At 29.2% G+C, this 23,802-nt stretch overlaps 1 protein-coding gene across 1 annotated transcript in view; it reads right to left on the bottom strand.

Moving 5' to 3' along the window:
* Window positions 1-1,076: 1,076 nt before the first annotated feature.
* LOC123292802 (irregular chiasm C-roughest protein-like) overlaps window positions 1,077-23,802 on the bottom strand; it is a 195,891-nt gene continuing 173,165 nt past the window's right edge. Inside the window, exons 3-5 of the mRNA XM_044873516.1 lie at window positions 13,674-13,835; window positions 6,374-6,553; window positions 1,077-1,156 (exon numbers count right to left, since the gene is read on the bottom strand). Coding sequence (XP_044729451.1) covers window positions 1,077-1,156; window positions 6,374-6,553; window positions 13,674-13,835 — 422 coding nt within the window. The remainder of the gene's footprint in view (window positions 1,157-6,373; window positions 6,554-13,673; window positions 13,836-23,802) is intronic.

Genomic DNA, 23,802 nt, shown 5'->3' with positions numbered 1-23,802 from the left:
AAAAGGTAGCGGGTTCGCACATTAATTTAATTAATAATTGTGATGGGCTGGTTTAGTGCATGGTATATGCATGAAGGAGGTGCATTCTGCCTGTGAAATTGAGGAGTTGATAAATGAGATTATCGGCGGAAAGGTGGAAAACACATATATGGGCTCTATAACCTAAATGTGTCCTTCGTGGAACCTAACCTAACCTTACCCTAACCTAACCTAACTTAACTGCATTAAAAAATTAAGTATAAAAGAAAATTGTATCTGTATTTCTGTCTGTAGCATCGTAGCTCTTAAATGGTAGCTTTTTAATGGGTTCAACCGATTTTAATTTTTGTTTGCTTGAAAAGTACCGATCAAACCGAAGAGTTCTTAGCTTGGTTTCAAGTGCGACTTTAGGGTTTTTTCCCTTTAACAACAAGAAAATAGGGGAAAACCCTTTAAGAAGCAGATTCAAACATAGCTAAGAACACTCTCCATCAAATTTCCTTACAAAAATTCAAAATTGATTAATCCGTTTAGGAGATATTTCATTGGAATTAAAACTTATTCAAATTAAATTTACTTAATCAACTGAATTTACTCAAAGAAGCAATTGATTTTAGTCAATACTTTGCAGCATTTTTTTTAAATGCTTTTTTAAGTGGTGGTAAAAAAATAACTATAAAATGATAATTTTTTACAGCGTTTTCAAAACCTCACATTTTTCTGTCTCATTCTATATATTTGAGAAAATATCTGACTTATATGTATATGAATATATTATGTATAAACATATTCGTAACAATATGTAGATTTTATTATATTACAGGTATCTATTTGGTATTGATACTGAAAATCAGGTCAAATTTTATGTAATTTTGGCAGCTGACGGTATGATCTATATTTTGTCATATCTACTTAGTCAGAATTTATTTTGGAATTCCTGAATATCACGGCAATATCTTCAGTAACATTCCAGTTATGTGTACATTCTTCATCAACTTTTACATTCAAGATATTAATTGGGTGCTGAACTAAACTAGCGCCACAGGTAGAAAACTTACTAATTTCATGTTTAAAAAAATTCTCCATTTACGAAAATATTATTCCATAAATGATACAGCTATTGTGTATAAATCGATTTTTTTAGGAATTTGAATTTTAATTGGGTTTTTTTCGCGCGCTACAAACAAATAGAGAAACATTAGAAAAAAATCCTATTCAAATGATACAAAAGTTATTAAGCATAAAAGATAATGAGATATTAAATAAATAAAGAATATATTAAAAGTTTGTCTATCTAAAACATTTGGATTTAATTTTCCCCTTCACGCTACTAATTCTTCAGTTAATGTGACATTTTGTGAGAAATAATTTTTACGAACAACTGAAATTTACAAAACTTAAAAATTTCCGACAAATTTTTCGGATACGGAACCCTAAACTCACACTTGAAACACATCTAAGAACACTCTCCATTAAATTACCTTTTTCCTTCCAGCTTTTCCTAAATTGAGTCGATTTAGAAGACCATTACCAATTTTTTAGTTTTTTCAGAAACGCAACCCTAAACTTGCACTTGAAACGTAGCCTAAAACATTCCATTAAATTGCCTCTCAAACGAAACCAAACAAATCAAAATCGGTTCATCTGTTTAAGCGCTACGGTGCCACAGACAGATACACACACATAGCGATCAAACTTATACCACCCCTTCTTTTAAGTTCGGGAGTTAAAAAGCGTCTATTCAGAGAATAGTCCAGCAAATAACATTTTTGAACCTTAAAAAGTGCGAAGTAATCCAACTGATGATTTAATCAGATCTCACAGTTCGCGAAAACCGCTTTTTACTGCAATAGTACATTTTTCATGTATAGTAATTATTAGCATGCCTACTTGTCTTCCAGCGTATGAACTCATAATTTAATTTAATTAGTTTTGAAGATAAAATTTGATCTTAGTCATGGTAAATTGCTACTAATTGAAGCCAAGAAACTGAGTAAGTCAAGTATTCAATATTGGAAACATACAGCAGATGTAGAATCGTTTACCAGTCGTAAAAAGTACTCGTCAAATTAGAATAAAAATTTAATTTCAATTTTTACAAGGCAATAGCTTTAACAGCTTTTCTTTGCTTTATACATACATACACAAGTGGTAGTAACAAAAATATGTTTTTAGGGTAAATAGTTGACATTTTATTATTTAATCTTTTGAAAGTAAGTATGGAAAACAAGTGGGTGGGAAAAGAGCAAATAGCGAAGTGAGTTAGGTTGTTATGTAGAGAGAGATATTATATAACTAAAATACGAGAACTTACTCTGTGTATAAATACACAGAAACATTCTTACCACCCATCTCTCTCAGACAAACAACATAATATATAAAACGTTTAATATTCAAGATAACATAATCTTTTAAGTACTTATAGAAAATGCACATTCCATACGTCTTTGTGGCAGAAAATAATAAACAAATAGCATCTGCATTGAGTGTTTATAACGCAGAACTTTGACATAACCCAACGAATAAGAAAATAGTAGCACACAAGGAGAAAGCATAACATATAACGCCAACGAAAGCATACCAAATACCTGCCTGTTCTCTTTACCGACCTACCAAGAAGAAAAGTAGTAACATTGGATATATTATTAAAAGTAGATGAGGTAAACTTGAAGGTGACTCAAAGTAGAGATGGGTTGAAAAAGGTATTCTCGCAATAACATGTTATTTTAAGAACAAACATTTAGCAAGCAGAATCGTTTGAGCATTAAAGCATCCACCTGACAGCAGTAAGTATGTACACATACATGACATATGAAATCATATTCACCCAAGTAACATATTTCTTAAAATATTAATTTTGGTATGTGGACAAGAAAATGTTTACTTCTCTATCCAACTTACTGCATATCTTAGCAAACCGTAACTTTAGATTGGAACTCTGAATAAATGGACTCGTGTAAGAAACCCATAGCGGTATAATAGTAGAAAAGAATAATCAGAATTAATTTTAAGGATGTTCGAGCGCCAGGGCAATTTTGGATAAAAGGCTTGATTTTTTTCTTTAGATGATGAAGTTGGACTAAAAGTCTAAAACAATTTTAGGAGGGGTTGCCCGTTTATTTAAAGAAATAAATGACTTCAAAAGTAGGCATATTTAACATTAGTCTTGTGGGAAAACGGTAGATGGATGATATGTTTCCAGATATTCTCCAAAACTAGTCGGAGAAAATTAAAAAAAAAAACTATTTAAATTAGAGTTAAAACCTTAATCAATTATTGAAGAAAAAACTCATTGTGCCCGACTAATTAAGGATATGGTATGAGCATGGTAGTGGGGATACAACAAATTTTTTCATTTTTGATGGTCAATTATGATATAACTTGACAATGTCAGAATAAAATTTTTCGATACCTAGAGTAAGTAATTTTCCAAATATCGAAAATTGTAAATTTTGTTTAATTATTTAGCTTTCGATATTTCGAAAATCAAATCAGATATCGAAAAATTTTATTCTTATTTTTCGTCTACATTCATGAAATTATAACAAAATTTATCATCAAAGTTGAAAATAAGGTACAAATAACTTCAACCACAAATCTAATGTTGCCTTAGCGCTCGTACTACCTAAACATATTAATAGAATAAAATAAGACTCAATATGCGTAAATAGCTTATAGGCAACCAGCTTGCAACCAACTAATCAAATATACAATTAATTGGTATAGAATATACCCATCACTATTTTGGAACATGGATATGAAATACTTACAAAAGTTAGTTTATCCTAGTGTCTTGGACTAAAAGCGCATCCAAAAGACAAAAAGATCAAGATATAAACAGTAGGGACTAGTGTGTACAATCTATGTATGTACGTTAAACAGGTTGGTTAGCAACAAAAGCGTACAAACGGTGAACAAACATACTTTACAATGAATATTTCTAGAACATAATATAACATAACTATAATATAATATTACATTCGTATAGGGTGAGATTTTTACTTAAATTTCTAAACAGAAATTAAATTCAGCATTTCTATTCCTATTTAATTCCGCTGCGCGTGTTTGTCTGTGGCATCGTAGCGCCTAAACGATGAAACGATTTGGTTTTTTTTTTTGTTCCCTTTAAAAGGTAATTTAATGGGAAGTGTTCTTTGCTATATTTCAAGTGCGAGCTCCAAAAATCCTACATTTTGTTTTGTTTTTTACCCCGACTATACAATGGCGAGGGTTATGTGTTTGATCCATATGTATGTATGTATGTTCATCTGTTCGGACCTAGCTTCAAAACTACTTATCATAATTTCACAACTGAGGTATCGTTAGAAGCGTCTTGATCGCTCGCTCGTTATAGGCTATGTGACGTCACATTAAATTGAATTTGGTTCCCTCTAAAGGACATAATCGAACACGCTATAATTATAGCATATCTTCATCGCCTGCTGGTTATAGGCTATGTGGAGTTACAATTAAATTGAATATACAGCGTGTATGGTATCAAATTAAAGGGCGTAATTAGCATTTTTCAAAAAATATATATATTGTTGTAGTTTATCACGAAATTATAACCGCAAAATAGTTAATAGGATATGTATTTTCGTCTGTTCCAACCTAGCTTCTAAACTACTTATCATAATTTGTCAATTGAGGTATCGTTAGAAGCGTCTTGATCGCCCGCTGGTTATAGGTTATGTGGCGTCATATTAAATTGGATACGGCGCCCCCTAGAAGGCATAAAGCTATAAAAACACTTATCAAATATTGTTATACATTCTCACGAAAACCCCGACAATTACAGAATCGCGCTCTTAAGAGTATGAAAACAAGAAAAATTTTTCATCTAAAATTGTTATGAGTAAAGTAAAATCGTCATTACAGTCGAAGGACCTCACTTTGGTCTTGTGGAAAACCTTAGTCTTAGAAGTCCCCCGACTGTAATGACGATTTGACTTATCATAACATTCAGATGAAAATATTTTCTTGTTTTCATACTCTTAAGAGCGCGATTCTGTAATTGTCGGGGTTTTAGTTTTCGAACTTTATTTTATTCAAACACCTAAACAATTGGGTTTTTTAGACAAATATAATGATACTTTAAATTTCGACATTCATTGAGCCCTTTGGAAGAGGTAATTAAGAAATTTACAAATAAATATACATACAAGATACGCGCGAAAAACATAACCAGTCCTTGTCAGTCGGATAAAAAGATACAGCCTCTCGATATTTAAGAGCAGCATTATGTGTATGCATACCAACTGTACAAAATGTATCAACCTGTATAAATATTCACTTCTGTTCATATAATGTAAACAGTAAAATATTATGAACAATATTTACAATACTGAATACTTTCTTTTAAAATATATAAAAGAATGGTTAACGTCGTACAGATGCCGTGCTAGTATGCTATACTACTTGTTTTCTTTATACCCATAATAAATTTCTATTTGCCAAAATTATTTTTTTAAATGATTTTCTTTGAAAAATTATTAGATTCATAAAGAAAAGTATAATATATAATTTATATTTTATAAAATACCTTTAATATTTTCACATTTAATAAGGAAAAGTGTTTAAAATACGTGACTAAAAAATATTCAATCGACAAAGTTATAAGTTAAGGTTATACAATCACGGCAGCAATGTAAAAATATGAATTTTCAATATGTTAAGAAGATGTTTAAGGCCAAACGTCAAAAAACAGCCATTTGACAATGGTTAAAAATTAGCTTGAATGTTGTCAAGCTGGTTTTTGAGTTTTCGTTTTTTGAAATTTTTTAAAAGTTTTCCTGAAATTGCCTGAGAAGCTTAAAAATAATGAATCTCCATTGATGACAAAGAATTCAAATTGAAAATAAATTGGAATAAAAACAGAAAAATAAATTATTCCTTTTTATCAGTCACCAAAGAAGCAGCTTGCTAGGTGTCCGAAACCTTGAAAGTTTTATAATCTAGAGAAACAAGATTATTGTTCGTTCGCGTGTTAAACAAAATAATTTTACATTTTTTGGATTACTTTGTTATTTGAATGCTGTGCCCAATTTATTTTATCATTTTTAAGCTTAAAAAAAAGGAATTTTTTTTAAGGACTCTAAAAAAAAATTCCACTACTATAAAAATTTTCGTAAGAGAAAAAATTAAGTTTCTAGTCATTCTGAAATCAAGTCAAATACTCAAGTGTCTTCTCTTAAATTGTTCGAATAACTACGTTCCTCTAAAAATGTCGTACAACCGTACAATTCTTTATAAATCTCCTTAAAAAGTCGGTCGGTGGTCTTTTTCAAAATTTTCAACATATTAATAAGTGAGCGAACAACTTTAATTTCAAATAAAATTTTAACCTGTAGCATTATTATAAATTTTCAAAAATAAAAATAATTTTTGTACTTACATATAACAGTTAAAGTTGCATTTGCACGAATGGCTTTATTAAATTTGGCTGGTCCAACTTGACATTGAAAATCAGCATCGTCATCCAATGAAGCATTGCTGATGCGTAAATTAAATACACCATGTCGACGATCTCCAACAATTGAATATCTAGGAAATCCGGGAATCACCGAACTAAATCCTGTATGTACAAAAAAAAAATACAATTTAGAATACTAATATACTTTATATATATTATTTCAATAACACAAATGAAACAAATTCATGAATGGGAAAGAGAATAAATGAGAATAAAGAAGAGTGAGATCTTTTTTGTTCAGACATTTAAATCTGTTTAGAAGGTTTACCATATTTAAAATGGTAACTTCCAATTTCATTATGAGCCCCAATTATGGAAAAAAAGATATTGTGTAAAAATCGCGTCATACTAATGTTTATAGATCTTTTTCCAAATGCACACGTGCAAAACAACAAAGTTTACGAACAAAAAATAAAAATAAAACAATGAACATAATAACAAGATGAAAGGCACGTGCATTTAATCAATATTTTTTGTTAATGCAAAATGGACCCCTATAAAACTGATGCTGTTAAAAATGAACATAATATTAAATCACTAAATTTATTAAAGACTATCATTTCTCAAATGTATACAGAGCTCAATTAGACATAAAATTTTATCCCCCAGTTTTTTACATGGCACTAAATAGACCGTGAGTCCATAATGAAGCAAAATATCCATGATTATGTTTGCCTGCTATTTTGAAGATTGATAAAGATAAGAATTTATGAGAATCGTGTTTTTTGTAATCTTTTTTTGTCTTCTGTACATATAAAAATAGCAGGAAGTTGGCAAATATAAAAAGGGTTTGAAATGGAATGCAATTGTATGACTAAATAAAATTTCAGTCACACGCCAATATAATGTAACTATTCCAAGATAAGATTAATTGAATGTTTAGCTGATTTAAGAAAGGTTCATAAAATATTTTTTAATATTCAAAGGATAGAGAAAGCAATCGAAGGACAAATTTTAATAAATTTAGTATACACAGAAAAAAAAGATTGATGTAAAAGCTTTTTCTTGAGACAACGATCTTAATCCTTAAGTCAACAAAATGAGTATTTTACTTAAGTATTTTTTTGAGCGAAGATAGTATTTATTTGCCACAGAAAATATTTACTTGAAATCATTTTTCAGTGTATTTGGTAAAAAATTTGGTTTACAATAAAAGTATAAAACTTGGATACAAAATGGAGAATTCGATGAAGTACATGGAGAAAAAATTAGGCGAAAATTTCCAATACTACTATCGTAACCCTGAACTATACTTTCAAAATATAGCACTCGAAAATTTACTGTTTTAAAAAGATTTTTTACTTTTCACTATCGTAATTTAACAAATACAATATTTTATTTAATTCAATAAGAAATATTACAATACTACTATTGTAAAAATTACAATACTATGACATATATTATGCTTCTATGAGCGTATACATACAAAATTGGTAACATCTCTTGTGCCTGTTTATTAGTGGTTAAACTATATAATTTTATATTGGTTCATCTTTAACTAACATATTCCTAAATTGATTGATCAAATTGAAAATTAATTTGATGGTGTAAGTATAATAATTTTTATTCAATTTTTATAAACTATAATGTGTTGATATATCTTTAACTTATAAATTCCAATTTTTCTGGAGATGATGTATATTGTTCGATACGACATGTCATCTGTATCATTGCTTTTGTTATGACACTAATGAATCAGACATGATGAAATTTATTTTTTTACTGAACAATTCAATTTTCACCTTTTTATAGGAAGAAAATGTTTAATTTTACACGGCTTTTTGATGAGGGACACATTCAAATATCTTCAAATTATGGATGAATTTAGCATTGGACCATATTCATCAGAAACTTGTGATGTTAATAAGAGATTTTACATTCCAAAAAAATACATGTAAAAACATTTCAAATGAATAATTGTTACAATTTTAACCTCGTATTTTTAATGACTAAAAAACTACTAGTTCATTTTACAAAAGTGTATAATAGTAATTTTTGTTAATATAGCTTGTATAATTTGCTTTATAGTATCTGACTTTTTATTTTTTATTGTAGCATAACTTCAAGAATAAAATGTACTAAATAGTTTTATCGTAAGAATTATTTTCTAAAAAGTATAGTTCAGCGTTACAATAATATATAAGAAAAATTACGATAGTAGTATCGTAAAAAAATCCTTGAATTTTTTCTCCGTGTATGCTCGTCTCTTTCTTTTAATTATACTCTATCTGAATCATTCAACTAGTTTTCTTAAGACTTTGATGTTTTTGATTAAGTTTTCATTAAATATCCTGCATAGAATTAGACTCAAGTTTATTTGAAAAACATCCTTTACATGAATAAAATATATAAATGTTGAATGAGGTTTTGTGGCACGGATATAGTAGGTACTAAAACAAGCATATAACTGAACTACAAGTGAAGGCGTTTTAACTGAAATCATTTGCATTAGATTATAAAGTTAATTTCTAAAGTTTCACTTTGCTTTACTATTACTCATGGTATGGTATATTATATATACTCGAACATTCTAAAATATATATACACAATACCAAACCAATTCGTAAATGTAGTATAGTGTATTCGGATATCGTATATGTACGCAGGAGTATTATTTTACTTTATATTATTATGAACAAAACATGTTTGTTGTATAGATCAAATAAAATGAATATATTGTATTTGGAAAGAAACTTTTTCTTTATTGTAAGCTCAAGAAAAAGTTAATAAATTTTTGCATTTAAGATGTTGTCTTCCTACAATATTGTGAAATTTTTTTGATACATACAAGGTAAGGGAATCTACAATATAAAAATAAATCGCTGAATGTGTTGCTAAGCGCAAATCTCGAGAGCAGCTGAATCAATTTCACTAATTCTTTTTTTATAATATTTCTTGAAGTACGAGGATGGTTCTTACGGAGAAAAAAATTTAAAAAAATTGCCTGAAAAAGTCTAAAAACAACACTTATCTATATTCTCATACAGAAGATTCGGAATAATAATTAAAAGTCAATTTGAACTTTAATACCATACCATAAAGTTTAAGTGTTAGTAGAGGGATTCTGAGAAAACAAAACAATTGAGTGACAGTTAGGCGGTTCGGCTAGTATATGTATAAAATTGTAGTGAAATAACGTGTAATTTTTAACTCTCCTGTACGATTTAACTGTTAAACATATAATATACAGGGTGTAATATTATAATTGACTGCAGAACGTTTGACTTCTTGAATAAACTCACAAGAAGAAAGGAATAAGTTATTTACCAATTTTGATCTGACGTCTAATTTAGAAGATATTATTACGGAAGTATTTGTTTATGCTACTCATTTAAATTACCAATGATAGTCATTTAAAGTAGTAGATGTCATTTACTGATATGAAAAGGACTTTCACAAAATTATAAACTGATTTAATTGGTATAAGTTGGTGTCTCTATTCAATAATCAAATTACCTCATTTTTTTCACTTATTATTCGCAGAAAAAAATAGGAATAATTTTATCAAGACTCCCCCGTTCATATACCAGAAGTCAGAAGTATTTGATTTGCATATTGCTCCAATTTGTCTATACTTCTCCTTTTTTACAGAAACAGTCGAAAGAGATCACTCAATGTTTAATTTTAAAAAAAATTATCTATTCATACCAATGTGTAGGTATTCATACCATTCATACCAGAGATACTACTGTCGCTTAAACATTACTATTAGTGGCAATTATAATATCTTTTTAAGAATTAAACAATCTTTTGGGTCAAAAAGATACTGAAATTGAGTATTATGAAAACCACAGAAAAATATTATTCCCCCCCCTCTCTCGGTTGGATGCCACCACGAGAGCAAGTAAAGAATATCTCAGAACTGTTGCCGCCCATTAAATAAGTAATTTGAACCCTAGAAAAGCGATAATTCACTCATAAAAATTTCAGACTTATCGTTAGATGTACACCCTCACCGCTTACAAATTCGGCTTCGTATATAGTCAATTATTTTAATCCGTAATATAAACTATGAGTAAACTTCCATTCCACATTTTTGCAAAAACTTCAAACCCTGAAAGTCGTTTCGTAGTACAGAGACTTCTGATTAATATAAGATTCACGAAGGGAGAAAGGCTAACGAGGAGACTGAAAAGAGATTTTGTACTGGATTTTTTGTAGTGTTCATTTTATTCAGAAAATACATACAAAAATATATAGAAAATCTTCTTCATTGAATGCATGCATGTAGATGAGAAAGAAGCAGATACCTATATAACACATAGATATTATATACATGTATATAAAATAAACTACGTCTGACTTTTCCGATCTATTTTGGTATTCTGTGGCATGTGGTATAATTGAAAATAGCATGTAATTTCAGGCTTTAGATTTATGGTATTCATCTTGTATAATTGAATAATATTATACAGGGGATTCTTATAATGATTACCATTATTGTTGTTGTTGTTGTTTTAAAACATAAGATTTTAATCTATAAATGAAATCATGTTTGTTTTCTGAGTTTATTATGTTGTCGTCTAATATTGTTTTCGAGATTTTAGATTATTATATAGAATTATAAACCAATATTAAAAATTTTTCCTTTACTAACTGTAAGTCCCGCTGTTGCCCGATTATAGTATGTCTTGTAAAATTGCCTTGTAGTTCGTACATTCAATGGCGTATTTTTAGTAAATAAAAAACTTTTTCAAAAGTTTTCAAACTATTTAGAACGCTGTATATGGTTTTCCAAAATTTTTATTATCTAAATTTTCTGATATTTTTTTTTTTGGTACCTCTCCGAAAACTCCAGAAATTTTTCAAAATGCCAATCTAGAACATACTGGATACACTTCACTTTTCAGAAACTATTTTTAACCCTCGACTAAAAAACGAGGTGTTATACGAGTTTGTGGATCAGTGTGTTTGTGTTTGTGTGGTTTGAGGCACCGTAGCTCCTGAACGGATGAACCGATTTTGATTTTGAAAGAAATTTGATCGAGAGTGTACCTACTAAGCTGTGTTTTAATTGCAAGTTTTAAGTTCCGTGAACGAAAACAACTACAAAAGAGGCGATGGTCTTAAAATGGTTGAGTATTCCTGTTTGAAACATAGCATGGAACACTATCGATAAATTTCCCTTTCCAACAAATAAAACTTTTTAAATCGTTTCATCCGTTTAGAAGATACAATACCACAAAGGAATCGATGAAATCGGATTTTGTCGGGTTTTTTTGAAGTGAAAACTTCTTTAGCGGCGTTGTACACTTTTTTTATAATGGGTAAAAAATGTTAAACTCGCGTCAGGACACGTGGCCTGATCGAAAAAGCGTAAGACTACGTCACAGTCAGTACACCGGCTCTCGTCCGATCACTGAAGTTAAGCAACATTGGGTACAGTCAGTACTTGGATGGGTGACCGCTTGGGAACACTGTGTGCGGTTGCCTTTTGTTTTAGGGCAATAAATAAATATTGTATTCTACCACATAAATGATAGTACTTTTATACTGACAATTAAAGCAATTCGTGCAAAATAATTCCCTGGTCATTCCAAAATATCAAAAATGCACAACGTTAATATTCAAGTTTTTACTTCTGCCGGTACTCCCGGAGTACAACCCGTCATTTTTTTTAACTTTTAATTCAATACAATTTAGAATAATTTTTCACCTCACACTCCTTGTTAACGACTCAATACCCTTCTTTTACTTTCCATAATTTTGTTATCAAACGTTCTTATTATCAATTGGCCTCCTCTTTACTCTCGCGCAGTCGTACAAATTCGGGCAAGGAACGAAAAAATTAGAGATTATACTTGCGGTATCTCGCTTGACACCGTCTAACCGTGTTCGAATTTGCTAAAAAAGCTGTTTTTTGTACCCGAGTCAAAGGCAACACGAGATATCCAGACGAGCACAGGCGAAGTTTATAAAAAAATATGGTGCCATGGATGGGAAAATCACATGTCACACTTACCACAAAAGTGTATTTTTCTCCGATTCACATATGAATGCAAAATTTAAGCTCAATCGGAAACTAGGAAGTGAGTCAAATTTAAACTGCATAATTTAATTTGATTTTGACGGACATGTGAAACTAAATAAAAGCTTGTAAAAAGATCCAATTATAACAGGGAAGTTGAAAATTAATAATTTACGAATAAAAAATCACCAAAGTCAGTGATTTATTAACATAATAGAAAATATTTCAAGAACAGATATTTTGTGCTCACATAAAACAGAAACCCTTTTCTATCATCCTCAAGGCATTTTCTTCTAAATCAACTGTACAAAGAGAGTAAATTATCTAAAGATATATTTTTTCGTTCTCTTATTCTTTTATTTAATTTTACTAGACACGATCAAATCATAAATCAATCTTAATTTTGTAGACATGATTTTTTTAAATTCTTAAAAAGGATTCGCTCATTTTTATTTCACCAAAATAGCATAAGTCGAAAATTGCAAAATATTTCATTTCATTTTACGAAATTTGATTTTTCTTGATTTTTTATAACTAATATTTTTTAGTAATATAAATTCTAAAACAATCTGAAACTTTTAAAAAGTATGATTTTTGGACTCATTTAACGCCCGGCTAAAAAGAAGGGCGTTATAAGTTTAACGTTTCTGTTTATCTATGTGTCTGTTTGTAACATCGTAGCTTCTAAAAGCATGATTTTGAAATTCTTTTAAAGGGTTAATTGATCGAGACTGATATTATGTTTCAAATGATAATTCAGGGTTTCGTACTCGAAACAACTAGAAAAGAGGCGATGATCTTCAAACGACTAAGTAGACTTTAACAAATTTAATTAATTGTTGTTTTCAATAATTTTAATTTGACATTTACTATGCTATTTACAAGTAAAAATTGAAAATTAGCCATAACAGTACTTTTTAACGCCAAAATTATCTACTGGCAGCGCTGGGTCGTTTTGATTATCCCTATCATGACTGCACAACCAAAGAATAAATCTTAATCAATTGAAGAATATTATATTCTAATTGTTTTTCTTGTTTCTCAAGTCAGGTCATGGCACAAGTTTCTCAAGTCATATCATTGCATAAATTGAAAATTCAAGTTCTTAATCCGGAATGTATGAACAACTTATTTAGAAATGGAGCAATTAACATCAAGAAAAATTGATTAATGTCAATAACATTTATTTGGAACAGTTAAGAACATTAAAAAAGTGTGATCGAATTTTCTATAAAAAGGTTTTGAATGGCTTACCTAACGCAAAACCATCTTTTGTCCACTGAACAGCACCTGCTAAATGTGTGATTTCACATTCCAGCATTGCTTCTCCACCTTCGTGTACTCGAATATTTCGGGGTTGCATTCGAAAATATTGTTGTGGTGTTGTTTCAACAGACCATACGCCTAATACAGCCACTGTAACAAAAAAAACAAATAAGGTATTAGTTCCATACAAATTAATCAGAATTCAAATGATTGAAAATCAATTACTGCAATATAAAACTTTTTCTAAAAACGATGTTATTTATATTTTATAAAATGATTATCAAAAACAAATCAGTATCGGACAAAACTAATTCGCTTTTCGTGTCAAATACACCGAAAAATGAATACATTACAAAAATAAAACAGCGTTTAAATCGAATAGTAATAATGTACATTAAGGTGGTTGTCTTTGTACAATATTGTAAAAATAGTGTACTAAATCATACAGCAGTGGTATGTACGTAGCATGATAATAAACATATGTAATTCTGTATATATTAGACATCTCTCATACACTACTTATACTCTAAATATAATTGTTTCTGTCAACAAAACTTTTAAAAAACTTTGAGTAATTATATCTCAAAAATGAAACTGTCAATAGTTTTGTTTTTTGTTTTTTTTTTTTTTTAAACTCACATGCACAAATTTATGAATGTTCAGTTCGTTTTTGAAAATACCTTAAATCTAGTTTTTTTCTAGAATTAAAAAACTTGTTTAAAACACAGCAAAACGCAACCTTTCCTATGCTCTCCATGTTAATTATCCGAACTTTAATTGTATTTAACTCGAGCTAGAGACGGTCAATCGACTTCAAATTTTTTTGTTTAATGTATTATTATATTCCTAATAAGTATATACACAAATATAGAATTTTCTGTCGATATGCCCATAGCAAGACAACAACCTTAATATTAACTATCTGAATTCTGTTTTACCATAAAAAGAACAATTCATTTTTGACTGATTTGTTTATATTAGGACCTAACATCCATCTTTAGATGAAAAACAAAACTGACGTCAGAGAGTAGATAGCAAATTTAGAAACTAAACTCTGATTTTTTTTACATATAATCTGTAATACAAAAAAAAAGCCTATTACTTTCGGTATCGATATAAAAGAAAATGCTGATAATTGAGTGTAATTGAGGTCGTTTCTTCTATTCTAATGACCAAATTTATCTCGAGATTTTATAATAAAAGTAGAAGTTATTATTATTTTTATTGTTAATTGAATCTTTCTTAAAAGCTGCTGAAAGCTATAGGATAGGTATGTTAAAAAAATATTAGATGAATTCTGTATAGCGGTATACAATTTGCCTTTGTAGTTTTATTACTTTCTGTTTAAATTGAATTTTTTTTTATCCATTACAAAGCCATTTAATTTCCTTTCAATAAATATAAAGGTAGCGTAGTCGTAAATATATATAGCGATATATGTATAGCGATTTTTACATTCCTTTTTATAAAAGTGCATTATCATTGTACAAATTGAAAATATGCGAAAGCACAGAGTGTATGGCGAATAACGACTCTTACCAAAGATGGAATTTATAAATGCATACCTTCTATTTTCTCTATAGTCTATCTTAAGAAACAATCGATCGATTTCATATTTTATCATGGCAAAAGACATAATTTTATGCCCTTTCAAATGAGGTATCACAAGGTAGGAGGTGCTATTTGAAATTTCAGAGTTGGGGAAGTAAAGGGTGAAAGGACGAAACCTAAAATTCTCAAAGTCCCATTTTTTAACTCCCCCTAGTTATCTAAATCGACGTGTCAAGAATTATTAAAGGTGAATACTTTTGAAATGAACACATTGTATAATAAAAATGTATTAATGACCGTATCCAGTTGGAGTGATCACTTTTAATTTAAAAACCTTCGAGGCGCTAATAATTTACAGTTTTATCAGGTCGGCATTCATCCGGAAAATTTTAAACGTGTATACATTTTCTTTTTTCGTAGCCTGTTTTTTCAAAAAGATCATAAAAAAAAATATGAAATAAAAAACGGTCGAATTCTAAATCAAAGAAATCAACAAATATTTCCATAACGTGATTTGGCAAAATATATATATATATTATAATTATTACTATGAAAAATTTCGTTGAAAACAGGGTGGGAAAAGACATGAGGAAAATTGTTACCCGACTGATGTACGATCCTTTAACAAACTAATAAGAAATATTCATATTGTTTTTTTATATTTTTAATTCATTGTTTACACCGTTAGAACAAAGTAAAAAATATAAATACTAATTACAAATGCGTTAATTTAGTGTAATAAAAATATTTAAAATACATTATAATTTTGAGATATTTAAACGTAGTTTTTTGGCGCTCTATGTTGATGACGTATAAGTACGCGATCTGTCAATTGGTGACAGTTCAATGTTTAATTTACACTTAAAAAAACGAATTTACAACACAGAATTTACACTCGTTATTATTAGGTTTTCTATTAAAAAGCCGTAGAATAGTATAATTTAATGAAATACCATATAAAATGTAAGTAATTAATATCATACAGTATGTCAACAAATTTGACAAGCCCGTACTTTGATGTCACGTCCGTATAAAAATTTCCGTTTTAGAAATTTTTAAATGCCCTCACTGAATTTGTACTTTTATTAATTAATTTTAAGTAATTAAAAAGATATTAATTAATTACTAAAATAATGGTTTAGTTGAAATTTCCAGCCATTAAAGTTACGGAAGAAAAATATTTGAACCAAATTTAAATTTCATGAATATTCCCTATTTAGTGAGATCTAAATTTTAGTAAGAATATGCAACAATAATACCCAATGATTTGTTATACAAACTGTATAAATTGATAATATGGAACATAAATTTATATATTCATATGAAAATATGATTACAAATCAATATTTCAACTCGAACTTGACTATGTTGTTGAACTATATTGTATATTTTACTATTATTGTAGATGATATTAAATATATCACGTACAGATCACGAATTTTTAAAATATATGTCTATAAATTTTTTTTTGCACGTTTGTGAATAAATAATGTGCTAAAATATATATTTATAAATTATATTTACGTTCAATAGTTTTGGATCTCAACCAAAATCGTATTGACCCAAAATTACAGTAAAACGAGTGTGGTGACAAGATTGGAAAATTTGGAAAACTTAGACTCTTTGTCTAAAAATAAACGTGTAGTATCTTTAAAAAAAATTATTTAAAAGTAAACTCTTTCGGAAACAGGTTCCTCGAAAAGCAAATAGACTTAACGGAAATTGAATAACTGTATGATAAACCCATATCTAAAAATGTATGAAAAATATTGTTTAATTTCTCAATATAAAAATACGACTTTTAAGTGTACTATTTCTAGTTTAATATGTATGTTTATGTAATCGAGCAGATATCGTATGTTATCTGAAACTTTAATTTTACCATGTTCCCAGAAACACAATTAAACTATGTGCTTGTTATAATTGTTTTTAAAAATTATTGCGATTGATTAAATTAGAAAAAAAATATTTTGTTGTTTAAGGTAGTTCTTTCACTACAATCCAGTGTAGAATTATTGGCTTATAACCCATTCTTTACGTTTATACATAATAACTGCACTAAGAGTGTTTACTTTTTCTGTAGTGTACACTACTGCAATCAAATACAATACAATCCATCCATTAAAAATAAATACCCCTGATAAAAAAGTCCGATTAATGAATCGACACTTTCCAATTCAACCAATCGAAATGAATAGGATTCAATTGGAACAAATTTCCAATTCATTTATTTGAAATGAATCGGATTCAATTGGGAAAAAATTCATTCTGATTGAAGTCCGATTCAATCCAATAGAACTAGTCGGAAATTTCGAATTGGTTCCAATTAATAAATGGGATCAAATTTGAAATTTCATAATTTAATATTTTAAGGAAACTAAACGGTGAACAATTATATTTTTTATTTTTAATGATTCTAAATATAATATTCTTCCAAATATTAGTTTTTTGTCAAAACGTGTTAACTTTCCTTCGCCGGAAAAAATTAAAAAGATTTTCACACCCTGCTCCTATGCTACGTGTGTTAAAAATTTAAATTGTCTTTAAATTTTAACAAGGTATAAGGCTTTTAATTAATTATGTGCAAAAGTTTGCTTTAATGACCCAACTACCTTAAAATCGATAAATATTTAACACTGCTCCTTCGACATTTCATAAAATGTCGACAATAATAAAATATCAATCGAAGAAAATAAAAAGTTACAAATTTTAAATAGTTAAAGCGTACGAATAAGATTTCGAATATTTATATTCATACAAAATTCTATATTTAACCAAACACTATAATAACATATTGACAGATTTGTATAACTGTCACAATAAAGAAGCATTTTTATATATAAAAGTTTATTCGAAAATCGAAAAAATGTCACTACATACACAACAAAGTAAAAAAACCTTACATATACTTTTCATGTGCAATTTCTATTATAAAACTTATCGCTAACGTCATCTACTTCTTATGTTGAAAAGTTTTTGGTAGCATCCATGTAAGTTGGTTGTTTGATTTGATTTATTTCAATATTTTCAATGTAACAGAACTCTTCTCCAACATATACACACACATATAAATTGCTCCTTTTAACTTTTTTTTTTGTTGTTGTTGAACTATTTGTAATATTGTTACTTACTTTGACATTTCTTCGCTTCGACGAAGGATAACACGGTGGTAATGGCATTCAACAAAGAGATATGATTTACAATAATGTGTGGGAAAAATAGTCCAAGCTCTCATTACAGATACAAATGCGTCATAAAATATCAACATTAAAAAGGGGAACATGATATTATTAGAGGAAAAGGGAATATAAAAAACGCTTGGTGTTTTTTATCTGTCCCACTCTTATCATACTAAAATTTTTGGCCTCACCATCCTCTCAAAGTAAAAAGTGATCACGTGATACACAACATAACCCTATATTTGCTTGTAGAATTCTCCGTTGTATGATTTATTAAAAAATTTAAAACAATTTCATCGCAAGGCAGGGGCAATATCTATCGCTTAGTCAGTCTATTCAAGAAATAGCCAAATGTTTTTGTAATGTCTTTTGTTTAAAAGGTACTGAAATAATTATTGTAAAGGTATTAAAAACCATACTTTCATAATACTTTGAATCTGTTACTTCAGTCGGATAATTTTCACCGATCAAATAACATGACCATCAATTTATCCAATTAATAAATTATTTGTATTATGATAGTATGAACAAAATTTCTAAAGTATGATGATGGGGTTCCTAATTTGTTTTTCTGTCATTTTCACCTGTTTATCGTTTATTTTTAGTTGTATAATCGCTTATTTATTACTGTCATGGAAACTTGGATTATGAAAAATATTTTGTTTTGTGCGTAGTAGCAACTCAAGCCGTGTCTATGTCGGAAAATAATGATATGATTGACTATTTTTATATGTACTTGACATTTTTGAAATGTATACAAATGAAACATGAAAAATGATACCTTCCACATATGAGAAACTTCAATAAATACTTTTTGATTATTATTCAATAAAGGGATAAAATACCTTCCATTCGCAGACATAAAATTTAATAAATCAATCGTGTGAAAACGTCATTCTTAAAACGTAAAGACAACTTGAATATGTGAAAATTTATAAATTTATGAACCTATCAGTGGAGGCCTTTTACTTTTTCATAAAATACACGCAAAGAGGAAGATATAGAATAGTGACGGGATTGCACGGTATCGCCATAGAGATTACATAGAAAACTCTGTTTTGCAAAAAACAGACGGGCAACAATCTTTGAATGCTTATAGCAACTTTCTTTTGTTATGGTATCAAGTGACATTTTTTACGATATCAGTCATCTACTTCATTTTCTGATATTTCCAAGTATTTAAAGTTTTTCAAGACAGCCACCATCTTGTTTTATAAAATTTTTCACACATGTCCTTTTAATTTCCAAAGTATGTGGATTTATAAGCTGTAGACAGTTTGTTGCAAAACTGACAGTTTTTTTTCTCTGCATCTGTTTAAAAACAGTTTTTCTTCAGTATTGTCTCGTAGTTTAAAATTTTTTCCATAGTATGATTTAAAATGACAATTATGTGGCATGGGTTTTATATACTATGAAGACGTTGTCGTTGTGTGGTGTAGGTGATGCTGGTTAGTGACATTTACTTGTCTGGTACGCGCGACATAAAAGTTTTGTGGTATTTAATACTCTCAGCAACACACTTCTACTATTCACTTATATCACATTAAATTTGTATATGCATATAATTGGAATACAGTGAGCGCATTAAAAGAGTTTACGATCTAATATTTATTTGTTCCCTTCTTTGTTTATTGGACATTGGCCAAGATTCAAATTAACCATCAATTCCAATGGCTATTAGTGAGTAGATACTCAAATATACATAATTTTTCTGGTTGTAAACAAAAAAAATCGATTAAAAATTCGACAAAATAAAATTTAACACTTCGCAATAGTTGTCGTGCCCACCAAATAACGTTTCACCAAATATCGTCCACAAAGATAACATAAATATAAGATAAATGTAAATCAAGAATAAAATATCATATATATCTGGATATCTGGAGTCATTTTCAAAATATCGAAAATGGAAAATCTTGTTTAGTTATTTAGCTTTCGATATTTCGAAAACCAAGGCCGATATCGAAAAATTTATTATTATTTTTCGTCTACATTAATGAAGTTATAACAAAATTCATTATCAAAGTTGAAAATAAGGTACAAATACTTTCAACCACCTGTCTTAACTTGCATTGGTGATCGTACTTCCTTAAGCAAAACTTTACTCACACAAGCAAAAAACCTTTTTTTTATAGTAAAGTAGCTTTCAATACTTCGCGTGCGTAGTTTGCATCGAATGATCTAATTTTATATGCTATTTGGAATAGGGAGTGTGAAACTACGTTTCGCAAGGATAAAAAAGTTGTATTACCTGCGTAGCCCGTGAAAAACTGCAGTTCAATTCAAAAACTATGAGCTTTTGACATTATTTGCTACTATTATTTGGAGAGTATATTAACTTTGAAATAATTGAAGCCAACCCACAGCTCCGTATTCGCTCCGTGCGTAAGTTTCGTTTCCATGACAACGATACACTACTTTAATTACCTATAGAATTGTATGGATGCATATATAATTGTATGGATTGCATTGAAAACTTACATTTAAAATTTAATATTCTTGTTTCACAAATTTAAATAAATAATTATGATAATTTACATTTGAAAAATAATATTTGTACAATTTGATTTCTTATTTTCACAATTTTTAATGCATTAAGTTTAATTAATTAGTGTTTTTCAATCATTTTAATTTGACAGTTTCTATATCATTAACATGTAAAGAATTGCAAATCAGTCATAACAGCCCCCTTTATCTCCAAAATTTTGCACTTAAAGCGCTGGCATCGATTTTATTATCCCTACCATGACTACGCACACAACGAATATCTAATAGTTTTTAAGATATGATGCTTGAAAAATTTAGATGGTTATCAGAAATGTTCAAATTTTGAGTTTTGCTTATGTTAAACCGTTACAGATAGAACAAAAGTTTGAATGATAAACATGTTCCTTATAAAAAAAATTAACAAGTTTTGTTTGGAACTAATTTCGTAAACATCATTGTTTTTTCTTGAAGGAGAAAATTAGGGCAAAACTTTGAAATTCCTTTTCTCCAATAAAATTTCCAGGTAGCTTCAACTGGTGAGCCTTATATAACAATGTTTTGCAAGTAAAAAATAGATGTGCTATAAAAAATATTTTCACGTATTACTCAGGTTTTTTTTTGTAGGGGTCAAAATAACATACCAAAAAAGTAACTTTCATCTCGGTTTGCGATTTTTTTGTAGGATTTTACTGCCGTATTATTCCCAGTAACTTTAAAATGGTCAATGGACTCACAAAAATGAAACACTTGTATCCAAGTAATTTACTTGTTGAAAAGTAAATGATTCAACTTTGAACACTGCATTTAAAGCTCCCATGAATGAATATGTTAAAAACTGTACTAACAAACTTTTTCTTAATTTGAATTTTTTTAGACGTAGAACTTTTATATCACGCTAGGAATACATACATCATAACAATGTACTAGACAACGATGATGTTGGCAACTTATTCATTCGATCGTTGCTTGTTACGATGGCTGCTTTCCTTATATTATTCCCTACGTATATTATTATTCTCTTATTCACATTGTGAACAGCAATTTAATCTAAATATCACACAATATGTATGCATGGATACTGGTTTGTCTGACTGAAGCATGGTTGCTGGTACACATATAAAGCTTCATAATATAAACTCCGATTAAAAAAAAAAAAACATGTCAATTTATAATCATCGCATATACAAAAAATTCGATTTCGAACGTTTGTATAAGGGTAAGCTAATAATCTTTGTTGGATGTGTTTGATTAAAACAACTTAAATTTAAATTCTCACAGACACAACTGAAATCACAATCACAGTTTTTTTGTAGATATTCTAGTAGATGTGGCGTTTTTTTTGAATGGAAGTATACACACAGCATAATGCCCAAGGATACTTCGTATGGTCGTGTTAAGTGATAGTAGATGTATATCCATTTTATAAATACACAGTATTCGAAAATAAATTTTTTTTTTCATAATCAACAAATGTATCTTAATTTGAGAACAAGTCCATTTTAAATATATTAAAATGAAAGGAGAGAAAAACAACCAGATGATTTCTTGTAATGAAAACCCGAATGAAACTTTAAATTCACAAATCACAATGCTTAATAGAAAATACTTTATGCCCTATTCACACGTTTGTGATTTAGGTTACAAACCAGGAGAATACTAGTCAGTTTCCTAAGTTATAAGTTTTTAAAAAACAGTAAAAACATGTTTACAGCCAAGGAGTTGCATTCATGTGGGGAGGGCCAAACGTCACAATTATTTTTTTAAATCGAATGGACATGTATAAGTTCCGTCTACACAGTAAGGAATTTTTTGCAAATATCAATATTTAAGTATAGAAGTGAATGAAATACTGTGTGGTTTCGATGATTTTGATTTGCTATAAAATTTTAAACATAGATGATTTCACCATTAAATGTATCGGATAACATGAAAATAATTAGAACGCATGAGCCGATGTCAATATGGGAGCCAGGCACATAATTACTGGAGATATCCACAATACTTCTGGGGAATAGTACTATTTAACACTGTGACAAAGTAGGTTAAGAATAATAAAGTAACAAGCATTGAGATAACAAACATAGCGTTTACATTCTATACTGAGTAGAATCGTAGGTCAATGATGCGTATTGATAACCAATGATGCGTATTGCAATTTAGTATGGGACTCAAAATCGTACTGTCGAGTTGAACTTACTATTTGCTAATGAAAGTGGCGCCAAAGTATTTACACCATACAGTATTGTTACGGCAATATTATACAGAGTTTTATCAGATACTTTTTGAGTATCTATCCCTATACCTTACCAGCATTGTAATAAACTCTATGCATTTATAACAGTGTAAATGGTTAATAAAAAAAATTCATGTACACAGGAGATCTAAGATAAGCGAGATTACTTTGCCTTGAGCATGGCGCCTCAATGTCAAAACAGTCCAAACATCACTATGTTAACAGCCATTGCTATCAGTGCTCTGCTCTTGCAAAATAGAAACTAGGAAACGAAATCCTATAAAAAGAGTAGATAAGTAATTGATGCGCAGTTCCGGTACACCACATTGTGGTACACATAAACCGAACTAATTATTATTTTACGTAGGTCACATCTATATGTTCAGGCTACATGTACAAAACTTCAGTCGTCCGTATCATCAATTTTTATCATCTGTATCGTCTGTATTAGGACTACTCGCCAGAATTATGGACAGTTAACTATCAAATTTTCTCAACCATGTACCTACTCATAGTGAAACAAATGCAGCATTAGTAATGCATAAAGTTATAAATACATTTCTACATTTTTTCCAAATAGAATCTGACATATTTCATAGTTTAAGAGATATGTGATTCTAGCTTATAACGACCTAAAAAGTTACTGAAATATTTTTGAAACAACCGG

This window comes from Chrysoperla carnea, chromosome 2 (genome assembly GCF_905475395.1).
Source record: "Chrysoperla carnea chromosome 2, inChrCarn1.1, whole genome shotgun sequence".
In the NCBI taxonomy this organism is placed as follows: domain Eukaryota; kingdom Metazoa; phylum Arthropoda; class Insecta; order Neuroptera; family Chrysopidae; genus Chrysoperla; species Chrysoperla carnea.
The sequence above is the reverse complement of the archived record's forward strand: the minus strand, read 5'-3'. Positions and strand labels throughout refer to the sequence as shown.